This window comes from Nematostella vectensis, chromosome 3 (assembly GCF_932526225.1).
Source record: "Nematostella vectensis chromosome 3, jaNemVect1.1, whole genome shotgun sequence".
NCBI classification, from domain to species: Eukaryota; Metazoa; Cnidaria; class Anthozoa; order Actiniaria; family Edwardsiidae; genus Nematostella; species Nematostella vectensis.
Window position 1 is genome coordinate 1,443,839 of NC_064036.1, and position 24,557 is coordinate 1,468,395.

Consider the following 24,557-nt stretch of genomic DNA (forward strand, 5'->3'; position numbering starts at 1 on the left):
GTCCATCACTTAACTGCGTTTATATTCCCCAAATAATGCTAGCGTGTAAGACGGTTTGCTAATTTCATTTTTTTTCTCGCTTTTTCTCGTTATGCAAGTCTTGCTCGCAGGTTATAATTCAAAGATGAATACAAAATACCACATATCTCTTTAATGTAGTCTACCATGGTACTTTAATGAAATGATTTGGCAGCGTGTGCCAAAAGAAGTGTTTGTGGCTCGACCTGTCCTAGAATTTGGACTTTATGATGCAGTGGCACACTTCAATCAAGGATCAGCAACTGTTGTAGATCTCTTCAGGCGATTGAAAATAGATGCTGGCAAGTATACTAATTCAGGTTGCACTGCTTTAGACTTAGGACGTATTTATGGTGCAGAGTACAAGGAGAGAGACATACAAAAGAAAAGAAGAAAGGTGGTCAAAGGAAGAGGAAGGAAGACAAGAAACAGCAGCAAGAAGGACCAAGATATTGTGCAGGATCATTTTAGTGCATTGATTTAGCTGCAGGTGTTGTAATTATAAGGAATTATTTATTTCATAATTTAAAATGCATTTTTCTCAAAATATTAATTCCGTTAATGTATGGCTCAGCGTAACACTCACTAGTTCCTGTGTTTTTAATATTATTGCATGAAATTTGGCAGGAATAATTATTGATAGTGTTGTAGTGTAATGAACCTCAAAAACCTTGAAATTTTTTACAATGCTTAGTAATATGAAGGCTTTTTACCAAAGAATGCTGGTTAAAATTATAAGCTTTTTGTTTGTTTACTTGATAATTTTCCATTTATGTCAACTATATAGCAATTTTAGGTTCATTACATAGTTTGAGGTATTAGCAATTAATATCCTTAGTTTGGTTTGTGTTCCAATTATAGTTTCAGAGCTAGAGCTGTTACCGTAAGAGCATTAAAATTATGTATTTTGGGTGTGGCTTGGTTACCATAGCAACAGTAACTGCCAAAATTGGTATCGAATGATTAGTCTCAATGAGGTTAATGATGTGTGAAATAATAAAACTGCTAAGTCTTTTCCTTAAAATTTTTGTTGTCTTGGGTATCATACCCTCTTTTAAAAGGCGGTATGATACTAAAAAAAAACTTCAAGTTTGAAGTAAATTGACAAAAAAAAATTTCCAGTTGATTTAGCCTAGAAATTATCTCTGCTTTATTCGTGATTAGATGTATTTCTGGAAAAAAACATTTTCATTCCTTTTTTTGCGATTTTCTGAAGGTCGTTCCCTGGTTGCCAGGGTCAACGCATTGTTTTGGCGTCCTTTTTCCAATGAAAACGGGCCATACTAATCGGAAAAATTATTTCCATTGCATGGACTTCCTGTGTTATACTGTATAGAGGTAGACTAGGTCCTAACCTCGTTTTGGAACACAGTTGGAACACATTTTGCAAGTATTTACAATTTCTTCCAAGTTTCTCGATCGTTATACGTTTAATATCTTCTAAATCTCATCATAAGAAGTCTATTATGCCTAAAAATCGAAGTGTTAGACGACCAAAGAGAAGATTCTCGGGCAATCAGCACACAAAATTGCAAGAAACGTCGCCTAAAATAGCCAAGAAAGACGATGTCGACGAGACACGTGTTGATGTCAACACGTCCTCTAGGCGATCTGTTTCGTCTAAAAAACTATCTAAAGACGTCCCAAAATTGTCTACATCTTTCCACGAACAGTCAGGGGAACCTTTTATCACTGGATACAGGCTCATTGATATAGAAATACTCAGTGAGATATTGTATTCTCGTCGCTGCAGTGAGTGTGCCGATTCCAGTCTTACGTTGATGGAAAATCAACTTCAAAGGAAAGGCTGTGCTTCCAGTCTTAGGCTATTGTGTTCTTCGTGTGGCTGGAAAACAGAGTTTTTCACTTCGAAAAAGCAAGCGAAGAGTTATGAAGTAAACAGGCACCTGGTTTATTCCATGCGATCGCTTGGTAAAGGCCACAGTGGAGCAAAAAGGTTTTGTACCTTGATGAACATGCCGCCACCTCCAACCGCACGAGCATATTCCAAGAACTCAAAAACTATTAGTAAGCATATTAAAGCTATTGCTAGTGAAACAATGAAGAGAGCAGCCATTGAAATTAAAGATCAGAAAGCTGCTAGTGCAGATGATATTGTAAATTGTGGGGTATCATGTGATGGTACATGGCAAAAAAGAGGGTTTTGCTCAAAAAATGGATGCGTCACAGTCATTTCCATGGATAATGGAAAGGTCTTGGACACTGAAGCCCTGTCCCAGTCATGCAAGCAATGTCAGCAGCATCCAAATCTTGACAAAGAGAGTATTGCCTACAAAACATGGTGGGCAGAGCACAGCTTCAAGTGCAATGCCAACTACCATGGCTCTGCCCCTGGCATGGAGTCGGTTGGAGCTAGTCGCCTGTTCAGCCGCTCCATTGATAAACACAAGCTCAGATACTCTGAACTTAATGCTGATGGTGATTTTAAGAGCCATACTGAAGTTGAACATATGTATGAAGATGACGATGTAGTTGTAGAAAAAAAAGAATGCGTTGGACACGTTCAAAAGAGGATGGGAACAGCACTGCGGAAATTGAAAAAAACAAATGCGGGAATTGGAGGAAAGGGAAAGTTGACTGATGCCATGATAGACAAACTGCAAAACTATTATGGCATTGCCATACGATCAAATCTCGATGACCTGAAAGGAATGAAGAAAGCTATTTATGCCACCTTATTTCACTGTGCATCTAATGACAAGGTAGTTCTTCATGACTATTGTCCTGATGGACCAAATAGTTGGTGTGGTTATAAGAGGGGCAGTGCAAATAAGACCAAGACCTTCAAGCATGGTTCTGGCTTACCTAAAGCCAATCTATCTCAGACTGAGTGATGATGAATTGCTGAAAAAGTGCCTACATGGCAAAACACAGAATCAAAACGAATCTTTTAAGACAGTGGGGGGGGGGGGGGGGGAGGTGCAGAGGTACCCTGGTATCCCATCCCATCAGTGGATATCAATGTTAACCATTTGCAATTCAGCAACAGAGCAACTACCAATCATGACTTTATTTCACACAGTTTCGAATGATATGTACAATATATATATATATTCTGTATAGTCGATTGTGCGAATAAATTATATCTAGTTATTATGTTGTATGTATCTTAAAAACGAAGTAGAGAAAAGGGAGTATCAAAACTTTGAACCATTTTTTCTATTAATGCAAATGGTAGAAACTTTTGTTGACAAACGAAAACGTGCCCGAGTCAGAAAAAGGCGAGTTTTCCAAGTGTTTAGAGTCCAATTTTCGGACGTTCATGTTGTAAGTTGACTTGAGTACAAACGCCCTTGATATCTGCTATTTACAAGAACGCAAAATAATATGCTTTAGATAACAAAATAGAAACGAATTATTAACTCCTTTTGTGCTGATTATGAAAAAAAACTCGAATTTTGTGTAAGGTTATCGAAAGTGATCATCTTACGAAAATGGTGCAAATAAACATTCTGTAAAAAAAATCTAGCTTTTATCATCTAACCCTTCACCGCGTTCATCTAATGATAAATTTAGACCAATATTTTATCCATAACGATTCCCAACAAAATAAATTACATCTCCTCTTTAAATACATAAGTTCGGTTTTAGACACTAAATATATTCTTCGTATAAAGAACATTTATAATAATTCCCTATCCTTTATTATTCTGACCCATTTAACTCATCTAAAAGGAGAAACTAAATTCTGGCTTATTTCATAGAGAAATACAGAGAAATGACAAAGAATCATAAGGGTAGCAGAACAAAGATTTAGCACTAAGCTTGTAGGCACACCTAAAACAAAGACTACCAGTGAGCAGTTTCTTAGGAAGGATACCACGCGTTCAGTGTGGTGGTTGCTAATTCAGAGCTGCGGACGAGTGTAATTTAAAGGCAGATGGCAACTTTACCCACGATTCCTTGCGTTATGTTATTGTCCATACAGAGGAATAATCAAAAGCAAGGAAGTAGAATATTGGTAGTAGGAACGTAGTAGTAGTAGTAGGAACGTTGCGTAATTGATTGATCGTTGATTCCCCGTGTGCAATATTAGCTCGAAAATATCTACGTTTCTTTTCATCTCTTAAAGTGTAGCGAATCAAGGCTTCACAAGATCGCAGGGGTGATGGGTAGAGTGATGCAGCTACAGGGATTCATCAGACATCATTCATCACATTCTATCTGATCATCAGACAAGTCTATGGTGACAGGTATCTAATCATCAGACAAGTCTATGGTGACAGGTATCTGATCATCAGACAAGTCTATGGTGACAGGTATCTAATCATCAGACAAGTCTATGGTGACAGGTATCTAATCATCAGACAAGTCTATGGTGACAGGTATCTAATCATCAGACAAGTCTATGGTGACAGGTATCTAATCATCAGACAAGTCTATGGTGACAGGTTTCTTTGAGGGCGAAGTGTAAGTGCCAGTGCTGTCTAAATTCTTTTTCACAACATTATCAAGCTGAGACGGGCTCTGCAGATTACGGTGCTCCTTGCGGAACAGAGTCGACATGAACGCCTCGTTAGTGGACGCCTCGTGTTGTTTCAGCTGCATCTCGTGGTGCCGCAAGTGTCGGAGGTACGCCTCCTCCTGGGCGTGAAGGTGCTGCTGCTGCTGTAGGGGGTGTGAGTACTTAGACTGCTGACTCATCAGCAGCTGTTGCTGTAGCTGTCTGTCCAAGGGCGTTGACCCCAGCCCGTGAATCCCTGCCGCGGCGTGCGGGTGGTCCTCGGGTGAGACCAACGCCCCGCCGTGCAGCTGCATCAGCTCCGGGTGTTGCTGCCACGCTAGTAGCTGCTGATTCCTCCAGGCCGCCAGCCCGGGGTGCGACTGCAGGTAGGCCGCCCTGTCCATGTTGGCAGCAGCAGCCGCGGCTTGAGCGGCCTGGAGTTGCTGTTCATGCGGATGGATGTGGAAGTGCGTGTGCATGTGCGAGTGGGAGTGGTGGTTTGGGTAGCCCACCGGTAGCCCGGTGACCGGATCGATGGGAATCCCCCTAGCCGCTGCGTTCTTCAGCAAAGCCTCATGCGCCTGTGCCTGTGACGCCATACTCCTTGCCGCCATTGCTCCGTGCTCCAGAGATCTCCCGTGAAGAAGTTGGTACGGAATGTGGTGTCCTCCCGGCTGCATTTGCGCCATGCGGTACGGAGCGTACCATTGTTCGAATCCCTCCGCGAATTTCGCGGCGCTATCCCGTGACTCCGGTACGAGCGCAGATCCTGGGTAAACATACTGGAGCATGCGATAGTCCACGGCCTCGTGAGAGGGGTACCCTGGGATAGCCACACCAGAGGGCGTCAGTAGCGACGGCATGTTCGATGGGTACATGTGGTACTCGCCACCTCCGCTGGCCATCATGTTCCGTACCGCAGCCTCGTAATGTGACGTCACACTAGCGGCGGGAGTGTTCTTGGGTGATTGGCGATGGACGGATAGGGATGATTGGCGATCAGCCGAGTTGGATTCCGAGGCCTGCAATAATAACGGTTTAACTGCGTCAGGAAAAGTGTGTCTAGTAAGAAGCAACTTTGAAGTGTTACTTGCGAAGAATACTCTAATTTGATATTTTAGGTTATATTTTGTCGCGGTTGATATATGAACAGGATGAAAGTACAAACGTTTCGCCTAAAGCGAGAATGCAGAATTATAGATAACTACCCACCTCCGTTCTCGTGGCTGTGCTATTAGCAGTGCTAGACTCGCTACTTCTCGGACCCTCCTTCGGCTTCGGTCTCTCCGGGTGTTCGTACACGACATCCGTGCGCGCACAGCTCCGGTTCTCCTCACCAGGTCCTACGCGTTTGAACTTGGCCGGGAGGGGGTCGATGATGGGGAGGACTAGAGGCGAGTTGGATCTATTACTGCTGACCTCGTCGTTAACGCTCGCGTTGCTGCACTCGCTGCGTTCGTCGAACTCGCGCAGAGTACTGTCCCTACCCCCGGTGGCGCTGCTCGATTCGCTGACGTCATCGCGAATGTCGTCGTCCGAGTCGTTGGACTTTCGTCGCTTGCTGTTGTTTGCGGGACTGATAGGCGCGGGTTCATGTGAACGCTTCAGGATCTTGTTTTTCTTACCTTTGCCCTGTGGAAACAAGAAAGTATGAATTGGAGAATGTCAATCAAGTCACTTATTTGCTCTTGCTTATATGTTTATATTTTAAAATACAATGGTCTTATTGCACAACTTAATCACAACCCACTACAGAAGTTTGGTTATCTGTCAAGTCTATATTAAATGTATCCCAGTTACTCGCTAGAATAAGCAGATTGGAATTGATTTTTTTTCATGAGTCGGTATTGTGGGGGGGGGGGGGGGGGGAGTAAACTGCTAAAATGTTTTTCCACATATCACGTTCTACATATCGTAACTTTGAGAAAGATCTGTTCAAACCGTGCAGGGTTTTGGATGCCAAAAGTATCATCAAGCTTGAGTAAAGAGAAGAAGATAATAAAATATGCGTACCTTTCCCCCTTTAGTCTTATTGGTGGTGAAAAAGGCTTGGATAAAACGTTTTGAAGATCATAGAATAATATGCGTTACATTATCCCCTTCGCCTTATTTGTAGCGAAAAAAGGTTTGAATTAAAAAGCTTGAAGATCATAGAATAGTATGCGTATAGCATGCGTACCTTTTTGTCCTTCGCCTTATTGGCGGTGCTACCCGAACTGCTCGTGCTTCCCTCAGAAGGCGATGGCGGTTTGCCGATCTTCGGGAGTCTTCGTCCGTTAACAGGCGAGTCCCGAGGCGTGTTCACTATAACAGACAGGTACTCGTTATTTGTGCATACAATTCAAAGAGCAGACAGGAGAGAGCCTCCGAGCTGACAAGGTTTAATGTGCTCGAAGAATCGACCATGCTTTATATGGGTTCTCGCAACTTAGCACTTCAGCTGTAGGTGATTTGCTTCAAAATAGGCGACGTGCACTAAGAAATCACGTGACTGTTTCAGTTGCAAACTGACGCTAAAATAAACAGAAATGGCTCCGGCCGACACCCAGAGAACGATGAATAAACAAAATGCTCTAATAAAAATAACCCTTTCCTGACAGAGCAATTTTCTGGCTGATTCCATAAGCGCTGAATAAGTGGCTTTTTGCAGTTATTATTTTGCCGCCAAAAGCCAGAGCGCTCGCGAATTTGTCACCCCCAAAATCACGTGATTTCTTAGCGTAACTCGCCCATTTTTATTTTTACCAATACGCGACGAATACACCGGCACAGTGCACAGGCCAAAAGCCAGTGGGTCGCAAGCTTAGGGTTTACACAAACGTCCACTAACGAGACATAAATGAAACGACTAAATAAAGAGCACGGCACTTTTTCCTTATTTACCTGACTCTACCGGACTCGAAGTCTTGTTGCGTCCAGATCTTAGCGTGCTTTGCACCATTGGTAGATTCCGGCGGCTCCGCAGTCCCACTTTGCCGTTGGTCCAATACGCGTCTTCCTCACGTATGTCTTTCTCTAGCACAGATTTGAACATGTATGGAGGTGGATCGCGAGTGGAGTCCGTGGGAGGTAGCTTGCCGTATTTCTTGTGGAAAATTCGACACTCCGTGCAGAGAATGACCTTGTTTCGGCCGCCGTGGTGCCAGCTCCGTGAGCTGCTGGTGTAGCAATGGCGACAACAGTACAAACTGCGGGAAAATAAAAAGCGCCATATTAGTGAAGAGTCCCGGCCTTAGGAGCTTTAAGTTGGGGGAGACGAGTGTGAACGCACCTGAAGTCCCTTTCCGTGCTGTCATCACTATCGTAGTCATCCTCGCTACATGACGTTAAATCAACTGTGGGAATACAAAGGTAATCTTACCGAGCGCACAAACACTTAAAACTGAAGATTATTAAGGCCACTTTAGTCATCATGAAAAAGAACATCTGCGCGCGAAATGTTCCCTGAAGGTTTACTAGTGACGCGAAACAAATTTTGAGCCCGGCGACAATGTTTCTTCATCCGACAAAATATATGTGCTACAATATTTGTCGCGCACAGCAATATTTTGAGGTGGCTAAAAAGAAAGCAAATGCCGTACGCGGTACGTTGAACGCTACATCTATAAGTTTTTTTTTTAGTAACCCGAAACATTTTGCTTCCAAATTTGCGAAGGCTGAGGCTCGACCCAGTGCTTCTCGTCCCTTCGCGCTCCACAGGATTACCAATATACTTTTGTATAATGTATACAAGCAATCTGCGATAACACTAAAGAAAGCCTCTATGGCGGTGTGGATAATACGCTGAGAAATATCGTACCGTAGTCTTTGCCACAGTCACTTGATACGGTTTTACTGTTTCTTGTGTGTGCCCGCCGGCGAAGCACATTATGGCGCCGTCTGCGGTGAGGCCTGGAACTCTGTGCGGAGTGAGACTTCTTCCAAATATAGTAGTACTCGACCAACTCGCTCTAAAAGTATGAGGAAAGCAAATTTTTATCAAGTGTAACAAATGATGCCTAAGATGAACTTAAAATAAACAACGCGAACAGAAGAAAACAAGAAGCGAAATTGTACTTACGGTTGACTTATATGGGAGATGTTCTTTGTGAATTTTGTAGAAATTCTTTCCAAACTGTCGAAGACCTTTAACAAACTTTTTCTAAAAAACGATACAGTGTAATAATAAGAATCAATTCGATGAAATAAAAGAAAAATAAGAGTAATACTATAGAAGCGATAATCTTAACACACAACTAACGTGGAAAATATTCACGGGCGAAAATGCAACAGCCTGAAAGATAATAGAACGACAAGCACTTACAATATCATCTTCCGACCATTTCTTGCGGAGCTCTTTGGGGTATGGCTTCTTGACTAATACTTGAAGAGCGGTGGCGGCGTCGTATTTGCTATCGTGAAGCTAAACACGAGATAGCAAAAATAGAATGTTCTTGCATTAGAATAAGCATAATAACCAGTCAGATATCCGAAAGCACTCGAGGTGTTGCTTTTATTGCAGACTGTTTTGTCGGCACATACGGAACCGTCTGCAAGACAAAAATAACCGGGCCCTTGGGAGTGGAAAGATGAAAAACAAGAAGGCGAAGAGAAAGAAGTCAAAATAGGAAAAAAATGATAAAAGCCAAAATAGGAAATCGAGAAATAAACAGATTAGTTATGCTGAAGTCTATAGAATTACTCTTTTTATTTTGATAAAAGAACGTCTAATTTTCAGTTGAGGCTGGGTCGTTCCTATTTTTGGAGAATTTCAAGGTTGAACATCTTAAATTTTAGTGTATATAAAACATGGTATCCAATGATGTATTTGGAGAGGAATTACAATAAAATATAGAATGATTCTCCATTTTAGAACGCATCAGACTAATCGACTAACAAAATAATATATTTTGCTATTACAAATGTTTTTAGCATGTTCTTAAAATATGGAGAAATCTAAGGCTGGACGTTTTTATATAAAAAAGGGTTCTTATAGAATGTAGCCCTTTTTCGGGACCAAAAGAAGTAAGAGACGCACTCTGGGACTTATCTTAAAAGGCAACTGCAACGGAGCGAAATTTACAAGAAATCTTACCACATTGAGAGCGTTAGATGTGGTGGCGTCCTGAGACATTGCGCGAAAACCATCTTCGCGCGTACCGCCATTACACATTCCCGCGTACTGCGCCATGCTCCTGGAAAACGACAATTGAAGACGTCGCTTTAACACCATGACAGCTGTCACCATGACAGCTGTCACGTCAACATTGCGGGCCATATTTACTTTATCATAACAACAATGCACGCCAATGTCAGGTCAACTTCTTTTTGGCGACAACAAAACAAAAAGCAAGGCGCTTACACAGGTTGCGCCCCCCCCCCCATGGCGGCCCAAAAAATGGTCATTTCTAAGAAAATCTCCAAACTACTACTTCTCTTTCTATTACGCTTTTTCCATATGATACCTATGACTGCGCGCACCCCCCCCCCCCCCCCCTCAGCCAATCCTGGGTAAGCGCCTAAAAGCGGGTGCGACGGAGACAACAAAAAACACAAACAGAATAGGGCGACATTGCGATAAACGTATAGATTCTTTGTTGTGTTTAGCGTACCTTGCCGCACACAGGTAGATGGTTAGGTCGTAGTCTTCGAGAACAGGGCTCCATGTCTACAAACAAACAATTAACATTAACAAGATATTTTACCTAGTCGGTTTTGGCTGTTTCATAAGTTAATTAAACGATAAATTCTACATGAACAAAAACCAGTCGGAGAGTGTTTATTAAATATCACACAGCTTTCAATGACCGTAACAATTGACTGGTGGCATAGGAGACCACACGTGTGTCACTTAAACCTCTCTCAGGCCCCATACATACCTCGCGTTTTTGCCGAGTGAAATAATTGTATATTTGTATCGACACAAATACATTGGGCTCAACGTCCGATTCAGCCGTCGCGCTCAATAGGTTGCGAGTAGTCAAAGTTGCTTGATGTGGAGTTTCTATTACGCAAAATGAAAATAACGCGTAGCACGAATAGAGCGCGACGTATGAAGCAAGCTTATTTCGACGTGCTCTATGTAAATCCACCATTCATATAAACTATTATTATCTATTTTCCCAAGTGAGAGATTAAAGGGGATAACTTTTAATAGTGTATTGATTTTTAACTTACCAATTTTTCGCGACAAGTTTCCTTGCTGGAATCGCTCTTATCTGGAACTTTTTCTTGACATTCGGGTAAGATGGCCTAAAACACACAAAAAGAGTTTATTATTTTTGCGGTTGAGTACTTCCAATACAAACGAGATTGTGGTGTATTGTTGTGCTTACCTGGTGGCTAGCTCCGACTCGTATTTCGCCTTTTGTGTTCGCAAGCCTCCTGTGATATTTCAAAGAAGTTATTTTAATTAGCTTCAATAAAATTTAACACAGCAAGGAAAAAAAAAACAATTCCTTCAGTATTTGTATCATTTATATTTGTATCATTTATATCGTTTCTGAATCAGCAAAGTCTTGAAATTTCAATATTTTTATCCGTTCTATTTTCACGCTGATTGGCAAAATACAACCTATATAGTAATTTCAACAAAAATAGAACAAAAGCTCTTTACTAAGACGCCTACTTTTTGGGACATACTATTATAAAAAAAAGGCAACGTTTCGCCTTAAAAATAACACACAAGTTTTCATTTACTGCAGTTTAAAGACACATGGTGGCTTGTAAGAAGATGAATATATCCAGTGGAGCCCTAGACAATAAAATACCAGCAAAAACACGTTATGGGAGGTGAGAGGTGTCACATTTAACGGCTACCCATGACACCAGCAAAAGCAAGTCCTTCGAGTTCAAAACACAATACAAATTTTGTCTTTTTATCTCTTTTGGTGGACTCGAGCCAATCGAGACAGAAACAATCAATTTCATATTCATATTAAAAGTGCACATGAGGCGTAAGGAAGTACACGAGTTCAAATATACCAAAAGGAAAAGAGCAGGTGTTTTTTTTCCTTTTATATAGCACAACTTTCATCACGATTAAAACAAACATGCTTTTTTCAACCTTCTGTAGTAAAAAAACATTTAAAAAATAGCGTACAAACATTGGGCATCTTAAAAGAAAGCTTTATAAAGAACTTCTACTTTTACAATTATAAACACAAAATTATTAATTGTACAATGAGATCATATAAACCGTTAACTTAAAGCAAACACAAATTAAAAGCTGTATTCTTGAAGTATATTATTCCTGCATTCAAATGTAGGAAATGTAACATCAAATGTTAGTACAAATTACCTTTACTACCATAACTACAAAAAGCTTTACCTTGTTTCAGGGTTGTAACCGAGCAGGTAGAAAAAACTATCTTCCTTGGTTATATACTGCTTCAAATCCTCTGCCATATCCGTGAATGGGCGAACAACACATTTGCCCCTATAACAACAATAATAAAAACTTTATTAGCCTTATTTTGATTTTCTTTTGAGATCTAGTTGTCTGACTGTTAAGCAGATATCCACACCCCCTCCCCTCCCTGGCTGAAACCTTTGCTGGTCTCAGAATAAGTCTTTCACTTGGTCTCATCTCACTTTACAATCAAAGGACTTCAAACATAACAAACACTTATGAAAGAGAGAGTTTAAAGGCACAACATGGCAATAAATTGTTAGCCTCTTTCTGTTCTTTGTTACATGAAATATTTTAGGGGTCAATTTTGGGATAACATTTTCAAATTTAGATGGTAATTGAATTAGCATGGAAATTTAATATGGGAAATAAACTGTTTAAAATATACAGCACCTCAGGGCAGAAACAGGATAAACATCGGTGGCATCAGAAATAAACAGTTCTCTTTCTTTAACAAGGTTGTCTTCAAGAATATGATCCTTAGAACCTACATAAGATAAAAACAGCAAATAAGATAAGATAATAATAAGATAATAATATCACAGTTTCATTTCCAAATATACAATATTTGTTATAATGACAGGTATAATAGGGCATATATTCTAGTTACCATGTTCATGGTTTCGATCTTGCACAAGAAGCTGGTACACAGACTCTGGGACCTCCGAGGGTCGGTAATACCATCTCACTGTCACAGTCATGTTCTCACGTCGGCTCTATCAAGAGAAAAAATCACAAAATTGAAAAAAATGTGTGGGAAATAGTTGTCAAAATTGTGTTGCATCTCTCATACAGCAAACAATATAATTTGCATTGTACCTCTTACTATTGTGATTTAATAAGCAAATTGATATATTTAGCATTGCTTTTGGAGGGTCACTTTTTTAACCAAAATCAGGTAAATACAGTTATAAACAAAAGTTATAGATAAAGGTTTAGGTAGGAATAAAAGTATTTAAAAAATGGCCTTTAAATACAAGCAAAGCAAATGATGGAGTGCACATAGATAAGATAATCAATCACAACTCTTAAATGTTTAATGAAATGGCTAATTGAATATAATCAATCATTATCATATATGTCTCCCTTTCTATTCAAGTTTACTAACACTGGATTGAGCCATTATATATATATATAATGTAAAAAAATGCAATAGCATCTACTACAAATCTTGAAAGTGGTTTTATGAATTTAACACCCTTACAACTGGTGACAACAATACAAAAACTACCTAAACAACCAGAAGTAACAAGGTACAGTGAGACAAAGTGAATAATTTATGATAGCCACACCACATGAATTACAAACAAGAAACCTTTAGGGCAAAATGATCTTTCCTCCTACATACATTAAGAATTGGCTTCTTTGTGGCATACTTAATCACAATAAATGTGCATAAACTAGTCCCCTCTCGTATATTAATGCCCTAAAATGCTCTAATCCTAAGTGACAAACAACGAAAATTAAAGCATTCTTTTAATTTTGAATTACGAGTGTCAGTATGCTTAACAATTAAAAAAGGAATTACTGTATTGAACGAATTTTATCATCAAGACGTACTAGGATGCTAACATTATTGTATTTTTGACGATGTTTTAGAAGAAAAAGCAAACAAACGGACTTAACTACATCTGTAGTTTTGTTTACATAAAATTTTATAGCGATTTTGCTATGATTCTTAGCTATAGTTCTTCCTTAGTCCTTTAATTTCACCAAAAGAACTAACTACAATATTAGCAAGCACTTAGATATTGAGACACTATGAAATTGACAAAGGTGAAACTGACATGTTTAATAATAACAATGCGGGTGTATCGAAAATAAACAAACGCTCACCGTACGAAACTCTTTGATAGAGCAGATAAAATAAGGAACATCAGGCCGCTGACTGTCGATGTAAACGCAATCTGTTGAAGATATACAGGAAATCATCTGTTAGTCTTTCTTGGGCCAATAAAACGACTAATATTCTACCCTGCAGAAAATTACAGAAACTTTTGTATGGTTATGTCTGAAAAAAAAAATAGTTCATTACATGGATTCCGCACCAGAAATTTGGAACTTAATCGACCAATTTTTTTTTTCTGATCCCGCTTTAACCAAAAGGACTTAGAATTTGAGTCAAGATTCTTCATTCGTGTATCGCAAAATGGAATCAATCATCGATAAGCCGATAAGATTTCAACAAGAAACACACATTGTTTTGAAATGCAAATACAGCCATTTCTCGACAAAACACAAACCGAAAAAGTCACTAAATGGCTTCCCGGTCTCAAGAACGCGGCAAAATTTTCAGGAAATTCAATATTGTGTTTTACTTGGCAATTCTTGTCATTAGGGTATTTTTATTCCCTGTAATAGAGACACTTGAATTTTCACGTTTGAACCTGTCTCAAGCGGGTATGGCTTACAGTCAATTATAATAACAATAGCAGAAGCAGAAATACACATCTTTAAAATAGACAATCATGACCCTACAAAAATAATATATAGAGGCTTACCTCCTGGTTGGTAGGATATATCGTCCTCCGAGGTGTAGATCTGGTTATTCTCATTGTTATCTCCCTTTGACATATCGCCGTTTTCCGCTTTTAGCGATCGCCGGCGCGGTTTGTTACAGGTTTCGTTGTTTTTCTTGTCCTCAGCACTTGAATTCATGTTTTGATCCAGCATGCAATCCTTGACCGGAGAACTATCAATTTCGAACTTGTAACCCGATGTTTTCATGTCCAACAAGCAGAACCCGGATCTCCAAATTTCACACGAGGGCTCTAGATTCAAAAGTCTTTTTGTTATGTCCTTACTTTTTTACCACGATTCAAGTGTGTTTGCCAAGACTTCGTAAAAAACTCAAAGTACCGTTGACTTTGGCCCAGGGCACCCAAGATCTTGCCAAAACCCTGCAGAAAAGGAAAGAAACCATTCAACCATGTCATAGTGATTGAACGAATTTAACCGAGCCAAAATTTCGACACCTTGCGGCTAATGTAATTTTTAATTTATTCACACAATTAACCACCACAATGGACAAACTCCCAGTAGAGGAAACGGTCATTCTAACAAAAAGGCAAAAATCAGACTACCTGAGTTTTGGTTGATCTGGACTTCAAACGCCATAAAATGGAGGTTTGCCGGTTCTAGGTTTCCTGTGATAGAGAAAAAAAAAATGATGAGATATCCTATGAGAGATAGGCTGCCTGATCGATTCAGTGTTTTCAAAGAAACCACATTATCGGGCAATTGTTGGCTAAACCGTTTGATTCTAGTAATAAATAAACATTTTCGCGATCCTTTCCAATCGAGCTTATGAAAAACATTAGAAAGAGACGTCTGACTAAGACAATGTAGGACTTTCTAATTTTATAAATTACAAAAACAAGGGCCGATTTCCAAGACCGCGAGTTCCTAAGCCTCGCTGACAAAACTTCTAAAGCCCATTGTTTAGAAAAGATTTTAAAGACAAGGCATAACAAATTGGCCTGTGAAGCGCATCCCTCGCGAGTAATCTCGACGAGAAACATGGAAGTTAATAGAACAGGATCTAAGTACAACTCAAGTTAAGATAGAATTATAAGTAATAGCCCATTGATCGGATTTTTGTGCGAGTTTTCTTATGTAAATATGCTAAGTCAAGACAACACACGACAACCGTAAACTAGACACACGAATGACTTCCGAATTTCACGAAACAACGGTTCAAACACGCATAAAATATCTAGACGACGAAAGAGATCGATGAGAGCATTTGAAAAGGCATTTGTTACAAATGCAATCTTAAATACCGAACACGCCGAATTACATGCTGTAAATATATTATTAACATAAGAGATGCGATGTATTGTTTCAACAACATTAAGCTTATACACTCCAACCGTTCACTTCGCTACGGCACCAACAAGTTCATCCCCCACCACGAAAAAAAATCTGCCAAATACCTAAAACATCTTGTCCAAAGAAAATTATACAACAGCAGAGGTCCTCAATCGCCAATTCTACGGTCACCTCAGGGTCGCTTTCAAGTAAATGTCACTATTTATATCTTGACACGAAATACTGCAGACAGAGTGCGAGTCATTGAATCGCGATCGCCCAACTGAACTATCGTTGCTGCGCGAAACTGCAGTGAATCTGTTTGAAATTCATACCTGTGGTGGAAAATATCTTGAAAATCCTACCCAAGGTCTGTGACCACAAGATGTTGAGTGTTTAGCCGGGGTAAAACCAGCGCGTAAGAGAGCACCGTGTTAGCAGATGGCACACGGTCAAGAGCGGAACTGAACAGAGCTGCTACACAGAGTCAGTCAATCCGCTGCTGTGATTGGCTGAGAACGTGAATGTGTGAACTCTATCTTGGCACCTGTGGGGATGTTTTGATTGGAAACCTAAGTGCGTGTGGTGGTTTTTATGTCAACTTTGGCCTTTTTTACAGCGATAATCGTTTTAAAATAATAACAAGACGATTTGGTGGCCTTTCGAGGCGTGCTAGGCATGGATGCAAGAAAGATCCTTGCCTACGCAAGCACAAGGAAACCATGACAATATAACACCTCCCCTCCCTCAATTGATGAATCGCTTCAATCATCTAATTGTCCTGCTGACAAACGATAACAGTAGAAGTCTGCAAACACTGAAGGGCTATGCCAATCAGAAGTTAACACTACATATTATCTCGCTTCTTAAAAAAATCCACAAGCACAACTTGTGTTTAGTTGCAAATGACGTTTCACTAGCGCGCAGAAAATATATCAAAAGTAGGTCGCTGCTCTCGATATGATCGCTCGAGCGTAAAGTAATCAATTCAACGTCAATGTGCCAGCTAAAGGAGCGTGCCTTTTGTAGTTTTGTTTTACAAAATTGTTTTGTGTGAGATTAATACCCCTCTTTACATAATAATACATTTAAACCGAAAAGCGCAATATATCGGGTAACAAGGAGTAACAGGTAAATAAAAATTGGTACCCTTATTTGACATCGCAAGTTCCTATTCCTATTCCTCCCGTGATTGGTATGATTTGAAGAGTGTGACTGCGTTTCCTTTCGTTATCATCCCTTCACAGAGGGGGGCTCTATTTCCTAAGCTCTAGAAATTTCAACACGTTTACTCTCTTGAAATTTTTTAAAAGTCCAAGATACATAATGCTCACAAAGATAACCTTTGAAGAAAAAAGAATCTTGTTTTAATGAGTATTAGACGACATCACAGCCGCGGAATGAAGCCGATAACTCAAGATCGATTCAAACAAAAGATTGCAGAGTAAATATGCGTTTATTATAGGTTAACGCTATAAACAATTATCCTCCCCAAAACGGATGTTTCCATTCCATCCAACATGAAAAACGCAAATGATATTCTACGCGGCAGCTAAAACCAACCAAGCTCCTATTTGCGAAAGAGTGGAGGGTAATTGTTACGCTTTTACTAAGTTATTTGACCGCAATTTTGCGATAAGATTTCAAACTCATGGTCATAAATTGCAACAAATGCACGATTAAACTAGTTGGCACACATTGCCAAAATTTATCAAACCCTTTTTGTTTACTAAAGATTGAAATATCCAAGTGACCTTGTATCAGTATAGAGTAACTATTTATGTTGTTTTATGTAAAACTGAGGCAGACACAAAACACTTGAAAATTTATTATGATAGCATCTATTACGCTGCACGTAATCTGCATTATGTTCTATAAACCGAATAAACACAAATCCTCACTGTCTAATGACTCCACTAGAAACCCCCGAAAAGTATTAATTCAAGTAGCCAAGCATGGTGACGAGAAATGAGAAATTTCATACTCGAGACCTATCGAGTTATCTTGCGTTATAGCACTGCCTGGCAAAGCCAAAATAGGTTAGTTGCGGTTCGCCTTTGAATACTGTTTAGGTCTGATTTACCGAAATTTTCACTAGTCTCATCAAATCCAATGAAAATAGAACCCTCACTGTCATATTTCAGGGGTAACGATATTTCGAGGATAGAGTTTACGGCCTTTGGTGAGGTTTGTTAAAAGGTCTATTGACCCGAACTAGTGCGCGCACGACGGAGATAATTTGACCGAATCTTTCACATATATTTCGCTTCAAATCAGGCCAAATACTCAATGCATTAATGCTCTGCTAAATAAAGTCATCTTAGAGCTCAAAGACAGTGATTTTCGATTGCTATGTGGAGAATTTATATATGCTATTTCATTGAATATCAATCCCGACCCTAAGTTAATTATTGTAATTACTACAACATCGGCTAAGTATAAACGAAGGACGATGAAAGTTCAACAATATACAGAAGGCATGTACATTCGCCCCAAACCCCACTAAATCGCGAACAAATAGAGTTTGAAGTTCATTGTAGTTTTAATTCAAACTAAAAAAGCCACCAACACTGAATGGATCTAATCTCTACTAAACCTGTAATATGGAAAGTGATATGCCAACCATTTCATGAAATACGGTCCTAAACTGACCTCTCGTTTGTGACGAAATCGCGATAATTTCACGACGTACTAATACACATTTGCTAATAATTCACTCTATATTCAGATCTCTAGTTTTTGTAGTCATAGAACAGCATTACAAGCAATTTCGCCGCTTTCATGAGGAACACGCTAGCACTTGGCCAGGGTCTGATAACGTGTTCAAGCGTAAGGCCATTGAAAGTCAATAAGCGCATAAAAACAACCGTCAAAAAACATTCAGCGTTCTGAAACTAAAACACTGGAAACTTAAAGCCTACATAAAGATAAGAGAACTGTTTTAGACCTACCTGGAGAGATCAGAAAGCTTCGCTTCGTAGTTGTTTAGCGACGACTAAGGGACCGTTTATCTAGCGTATGATCAGAAGTACAATGCCTAGATCCAATTCAGGTCACAGTGAAATACACCACCGGGGGTTCTGTTATCCACCTTGGAACACCGGAAGCGACCACAGAGCGCACAAATATCACTCCAAATGGCCCTCGAATGAAACTCCGTCGAAGCCTCAACCAAGTTCAGCCCTCGAAAGCCCTCGTCGTTACAGAATAGAGTCGAATAGCGAAGTATTGAGTCTTTGTCGGAGCTAAGACTTACCGATCGCGCAAACACAAAGAATATTCTACTGTCACGCTGTAACACAATACGCTAATCTGCGTGTACACAATGAAAGCGACAAGTAGTTGACAAATTTGACAGCTATGGCCAGGTTTATTCAACCTAGAGGATCGGTTAAAATACCAATTGCTTGAAATCGACTGGGTATGAAAAAGGAGCAAACTTGATTTCTGCCCACTAGATCTATAATGTAGTAGAACTTGGGTTTTCAGTAAATTTGTGGTTGAACACTTCTATTGTTTAATTTTATGTCTTTGCGCGATTCTGTGGTCGCTAGTAAGATTGTCGATGCTTGCGAATTCTATGATTATTTGCTATTGTTACGAACAGCTGGCCTTACAAGAATATGTAAACATCGTTCTATGACAAGAAAATAGTTATTTTACTCGTTCGTTTCATGAAACATTCCAAAAATTTCCGAAATTCTAAACGAGGTAAAAAAAGCTGCATCTACCAGCTCTGTTCTGAAGGAAAACGCGACAAGCGATGCAAAAAGTTTATAGATTTTTCCCGAGATGGTTGTGGCCGATAAAGCTAAATGAAATAATGATTTCTGGTGGCACAACACTTGAATTACCATTTGATTAAACCCTGGAAAGCCCTTTTCTTGCGACAGTTTATTTTGTTCATTGTCATTGACATAAAAAATGACGGTTGACGATTTATTGGTTTATTAGAATCGACACCTCACTTACCTTGTCTTGGCACAAATAAATAAATATCAAAATGTTAGTTTGATTTTTGACAAATTTTGTTGTAAACAACTTTCACACATACATTTTTTTTACAACTGCTGTGATAAGGGAAGATACTTTTTTTTTTTTTCGAATGATGTAAATAATATTTCTCTTAACTCTTTCCTGTCACATATCCATGAAATGCTAAAATAGTTATAAAATAGCTACCACTGCTGAGTTTACTGCATTAGAATATAAACATGCCCCCTGGGTAATGGACCACCACTGTCTGAAACTTTTTCTTCCTTTATTGATTTTCTCTAGTTATACATTGCTTAATGAATTCTCAAATGATGTGTGCTACCCAGGCCTTTACGAATAGGAATAAAACATATGGAGCTTGTTGCGAAAAAAAACCCCGGAGCTACAGCTTTCGAGTTCGTGTCCCCCTTTTTTGGTGAAATTGTTTTCCTAAATAGAGTCTATGTTCCCGCAACGCACGGAATCGCCTCGCCTACTTGAGGTCGCAACATGACCGCGGCTTAACCGCAGTTGACTTCTAGCGCTAAGAGGTTTTATTTACAGATCCGGAAATGACACATTAATGCTCAACAGAACAGCGCAAAAGAACATAAAAAAAATCCAGAATACGAGATCGTATGTTTGGATAAAGAGAAACGGTGCACGCACGTTGCAAAGGTAGGGGCAGTAAGAGGTGTTGAAGCTTAGCCTAGGATCGCTCCCCCATAGGGAGTATATTAGACGACTGCTGAGTACCGATGATAGATACACTAATTAATACACAGGGTACAAGCATCTGGTATTTTACTTTAGACCAGAATCCAGCCGAATGTTGCCAAACGCGGGATGCGCCATTAAACAGATTAGCATAAGGCAACGTCAACTGAGCAGCCAGTCGTATAACGGGATAACTACAACTTTCCGCAGACCAGCGGCAGAATCACGATACAATCCGATAACTAGAAGTCTCGAATACTCGGGCATCCTGCTGTAACTCTAGATGTGATCTCATCTAGTTTCGGCTGTTTCTGTTGCTTTATTTTTTTTTTAATTTTTTTTTAACCCCGGTACACTACCTCGGCAAATCGGGGGCTGGAGTTATCAAACACCAGCTATTATTAGGTATGATGTGCTTGTGTTTTTTAGCTGTTTACTTGCATCAACATTCTTATCATGCATAGCAGAGGAAGGAAGTCTCAAGAAAAGAGTAGAAATCCATTCGGAACCACTCCAGACAAACTGGCAGGCCGATGACGTGCCCCTCGCGTTACACACACGACCTGCGTTACATTAAATTTGGATTACGTGACAGAGTTGGGCTTGCGTTACCCCACTAAGTGTTTAAGGAAATGCAAACAGGATTTGGAGCTGTGAATAGCAGCTAAATGGGACAGCGTGGATGACGTGTACATATCCACATCCTAAACGCTGAGAGATACGAGAGTTTTTGCTTTCACCTATAAAAGTTGAGACAGTTGACGATACGTTTACGCGCGCGTAAGAGTTTTTAGGCCAAGTAAAAATAAACAAATGTTTCCCGTCCCCACCCGCGTTGTTGTTGTTATTGTTTTTTTTGGGAGGGAAGGGGCGTTTTAAAAATTTAATTGTTTGTTATTTTTCACAAAAAGCCCATAAAACAAGGAATAACTTTTGCTGCTGATTTTGAAAACATCGCAGAAGAAATAAAAACTTTGGTTTCGGTTATATTTGACTTGTAAGTTGTGTTTATTTATAAACATTTAATATTTCAACTCAGAATCACGCAAAACTCCTACTATCTCTTGGGAATAGTGTATATTCACCTCGTCATCGACATAAGGAAATAAAATAAAATGCCGCCCGCCCGCCCGCCCGCTCGAATTTTTTAAAGAAATCCGGACGGGAAATATTTGTTTATTTTTACTTGGCCTTAGGGGTGGTCTATGTATAAATCATGATGGTTCGCTTGGTCATCCACTAGGTATATTTCAAGAACCAACTACAATCCTAACTACATGCACAAACTCGATGCGCAGTGACGTTGTCTCCTTAGACATACAGTATTATGGAAATCTTAATCCTTCGCACAATATCAATTACTACTTAGTCCACGGAGTACCTGTGTTTATTTTTTGCACCGTTAAATGAGAAAAATAGACTAAAATCTCACATGCGTAGTCTGCCAATCTTGCCTGACACCTAAACACAGGACATGTCACACCGAGTCTCGGTTGAAATATTTTTATTTGTACTCCAGCCACAACAATGCATCCTCACAACCGTGCTCTCGGGGTCAGGACAAAGACCGTGTGATTTTTACAGTGAACAAACATTGTCAAATTGTCTTTTGAGTGCTGTTGAGCGCTTGAAATGCGAACTAGCTGGTGTATTGCTCTTATCTATTACAAGCATGCTTTTTATATCATAATATCGCAAAAAAAATATCTCTTAAATATGAAATGAAACGGTATGCTGTTTTGGTGTTCCAGCTGCATGTTATTAACATAGATAACATCCTTTCTCGGCCTTTTTCTCATTACCATATCCACTTCTTTTGATTTTTCAAAAAGGTGTTGTTGGAAACCTGTTTTAAATATTGAGCAAATGCTAGTTTGCTTATTCTATGCACCACGCTGAGTGTTATAAAAATATTCAGTATCCTGATAACCAGTATACAGCATTTCATGGGAAAGTCAGCTTATAAGCTAGTAGTGCTTATAAAATTAAAACTTTTTACTGAAGACTATAAAAAAATTAACAGTCCGCTTTCATGTACTTGTTATTTTCCCGGGGGAAGGGGGTGTTTTATTGTAGAGTTAATATACCGTTAATAGTAACATTAGTGCGGGCGATATTTCTTAAGTATGTTTGGGAGTTGCCTTAACCACCCCCTCCCCCCTTCCATGTCCTCGTGGCCTTTGTGTACCCCCTCCCACCCCACCCTTCTTCCCCTCTTGGCCGCCCTTTTTGGTGTATCATCATACGTGATATTTTCGCGACACCAACAGAGGCATGACAGCATAGCCACTGTGACGGTATCGGCCACGCCGTGCTGTTTCTGTGGTTGTAGGTTTTCTCACTTGGCGAACAAAATGAGACAGCGCATTGCGTGTTAGCGATCCTAAGAGTGCAGACATCTCAAACCGTCGGATATTTCAGCGGCCCAACAGTTTGACAGGAACCAGTGATCTTTTAGAATACGATACACCTCCTTATTCGAGACGTGCCCAGTAAAATCGGCAAAAAAAGTTAACAGACAATTTGCTAATTATAGACTGTTGTTATTCCGCAGTAATATCCAATAAAATTTGTTTTTCTACAAACTGATAAAATGCCTGAAAATCGCATTTGTTATTTTCATGTTCCAGCGCGTATGACCTCGCACTCGGATCACATTTACGCATCTCCGACCTTTTGTGGTTAAGTATATATTAGTGGCCTCTATGTCGGATAAGTGCCACATAGATGCTCGAATAAACAAGGAGAACCCAGAGCAAATAAGAGTCAGCTATGCTCTTTAACGTCCTTGGCACCGGAGTAATTCAGATTTAGAGATTCGAACTAGGGGGCTGTCCGCGCAAAACCTACGGGTACGTTCCCTGTGGTTCACTCGAAAGTATTTTAAGACCGCAGCACACGAATTGATCCCTGCTTGTGCTCTTAACCCCCAGTACAACGAAACATCAGGTATCGAAACAACAAACGAAAGCCATACTAAATCAGGCAATGCGAACTTCGTTGAAGAGTAGAATATGAAGAACGATGAATCCAAGAGCGGGTGTTGTGCGCAAATACGCCAGCTTATGGCGCTAATGCTAAAGTATAATAACTTACTGCAGCGATAAACTGCCCTAATAAAGAGGTAGATAATGTAAGAAGGCTGTTCGATGATTTCGAGATTGGCCTTAAAAGGAATTTGTAGCCGTTATATGAATTTCTCGCGTTGTTGTTGCTAAAACCATTTTGGCCATTTTCTGAAGTCAGTAATTCATAAGTTAAGGGAAATGTGTGCAGTATTGGAACAGACAGTGGGGAAGTGTGGATAACCTTTGTCTTCCGTGCGTGCTTGGGTTGCATTCAACAATGAGCTTACACTCAGAACCCATTCGACTGCAATGAGCCCATTTCGCGGTTTCTTTGGAAGCCAGTTGAGTGAACGTACTAGAAGACTCACCTTAAAGCCTCAATCCGCTTGTATACACCTCACAATAATGAAATAGAGTGCGTGATTTCTCAAACTTGACTCTGTCCTTCGTTGCTCGAGGGGTATAATTTGACTGATCGCTCGGAAGAAGTAGATAAAGAGATTTGCTTGTCAAAAGGTCAAATGACAATAAAGTGTAAGTAAATGCCAATCAGCCAAACCACAACTCTCCGCCCCTACCACACTACACGGATTCCCAAAACGTCTAGTCGAACTTTCTCCGGTTTGGGAGCCATCCTAAGTCAAAACAACATTCTAGCGATAGATATCGGTAAATAGCCGATTCGACAGATTTGTTTGGTCTGTTATTCAAATTGGCCGACAGACAGATCACTAAATAAACACTTTACCCTCGAGTGATGTTAGTTTCTATTGTCACGCAATTTCTGTCATGCAAGCAATCCTGTCGTCGTAGTAAAATAACTAACTAGGTGGTTGTATATTGATTGCATTACACAATCCTTTTCTATGTCAAAATAGAATGTGCATCGATTCGGGTTTTTTGAGTTTTTTTTAAAGTATACAACTTTACTTTCCAGATCACGGAAAATCGGTGATCTCTACGCTTGTTCCCTACCTCCCTCTTTTCTCATCTCATCCACCTTTCTCTTCCCGATCCTCCTCCCGGCTATTATATCTCGTTGACTCCTCCCTCCCCCAACCCAAGTTTTAAACCCCCTCCAGCTCAGCTCAAGATTATCTCTCTATACATTGAT

General features: G+C 39.9%; 2 protein-coding genes across 6 annotated transcripts; one reads left to right on the top strand and one right to left on the bottom strand.

Annotated features, from left to right (window-relative positions):
• The first annotated feature begins 1,369 nt into the window (after window positions 1–1,369).
• LOC116621099 lies at window positions 1,370–2,945 on the top strand. Its single transcript, XM_032386997.2, has one exon. The coding sequence runs from the start codon at window positions 1,485–1,487 to the stop codon at window positions 2,871–2,873; it is 1,389 nt and encodes a 462-aa protein (XP_032242888.2). The 5' UTR covers window positions 1,370–1,484; the 3' UTR covers window positions 2,874–2,945.
• Window positions 2,946–3,034: 89 nt separating this feature from the next.
• Window positions 3,035–24,073, bottom strand: LOC5517053 (arginine-glutamic acid dipeptide repeats protein). 5 transcript variants are annotated; one of them, XM_048725037.1, is made up of 20 exons: window positions 18,635–18,953; window positions 14,957–15,019; window positions 14,375–14,773; window positions 13,710–13,780; window positions 12,484–12,589; window positions 12,267–12,360; window positions 11,793–11,900; window positions 10,798–10,846; window positions 10,640–10,714; window positions 10,075–10,130; window positions 9,558–9,657; window positions 8,787–8,885; window positions 8,544–8,624; window positions 8,283–8,433; window positions 7,755–7,818; window positions 7,367–7,671; window positions 6,663–6,787; window positions 5,696–6,115; window positions 4,402–5,505; window positions 3,035–4,368 (listed from the first exon to the last, which is right to left on the bottom strand). In XM_048725037.1, exons 3-19 carry the CDS (start codon window positions 14,598–14,600, stop codon window positions 4,402–4,404), a joined length of 3,234 nt encoding a protein of 1,077 aa, XP_048580994.1. In that variant the 5' UTR covers window positions 14,601–14,773; window positions 14,957–15,019; window positions 18,635–18,953; the 3' UTR covers window positions 3,035–4,368. The 5 variants fall into 5 exon arrangements, with proteins under 5 accessions (XP_048580994.1, XP_032242887.2, XP_001637021.3 ...); XM_032386996.2 differs by lacking the exon at window positions 18,635–18,953 and adding an exon at window positions 23,812–24,073 and having other exon boundaries at window positions 3,035–5,505; XM_001636971.3 differs by having other exon boundaries at window positions 3,035–5,505.
• Window positions 24,074–24,557: the final 484 nt, after the last annotated feature.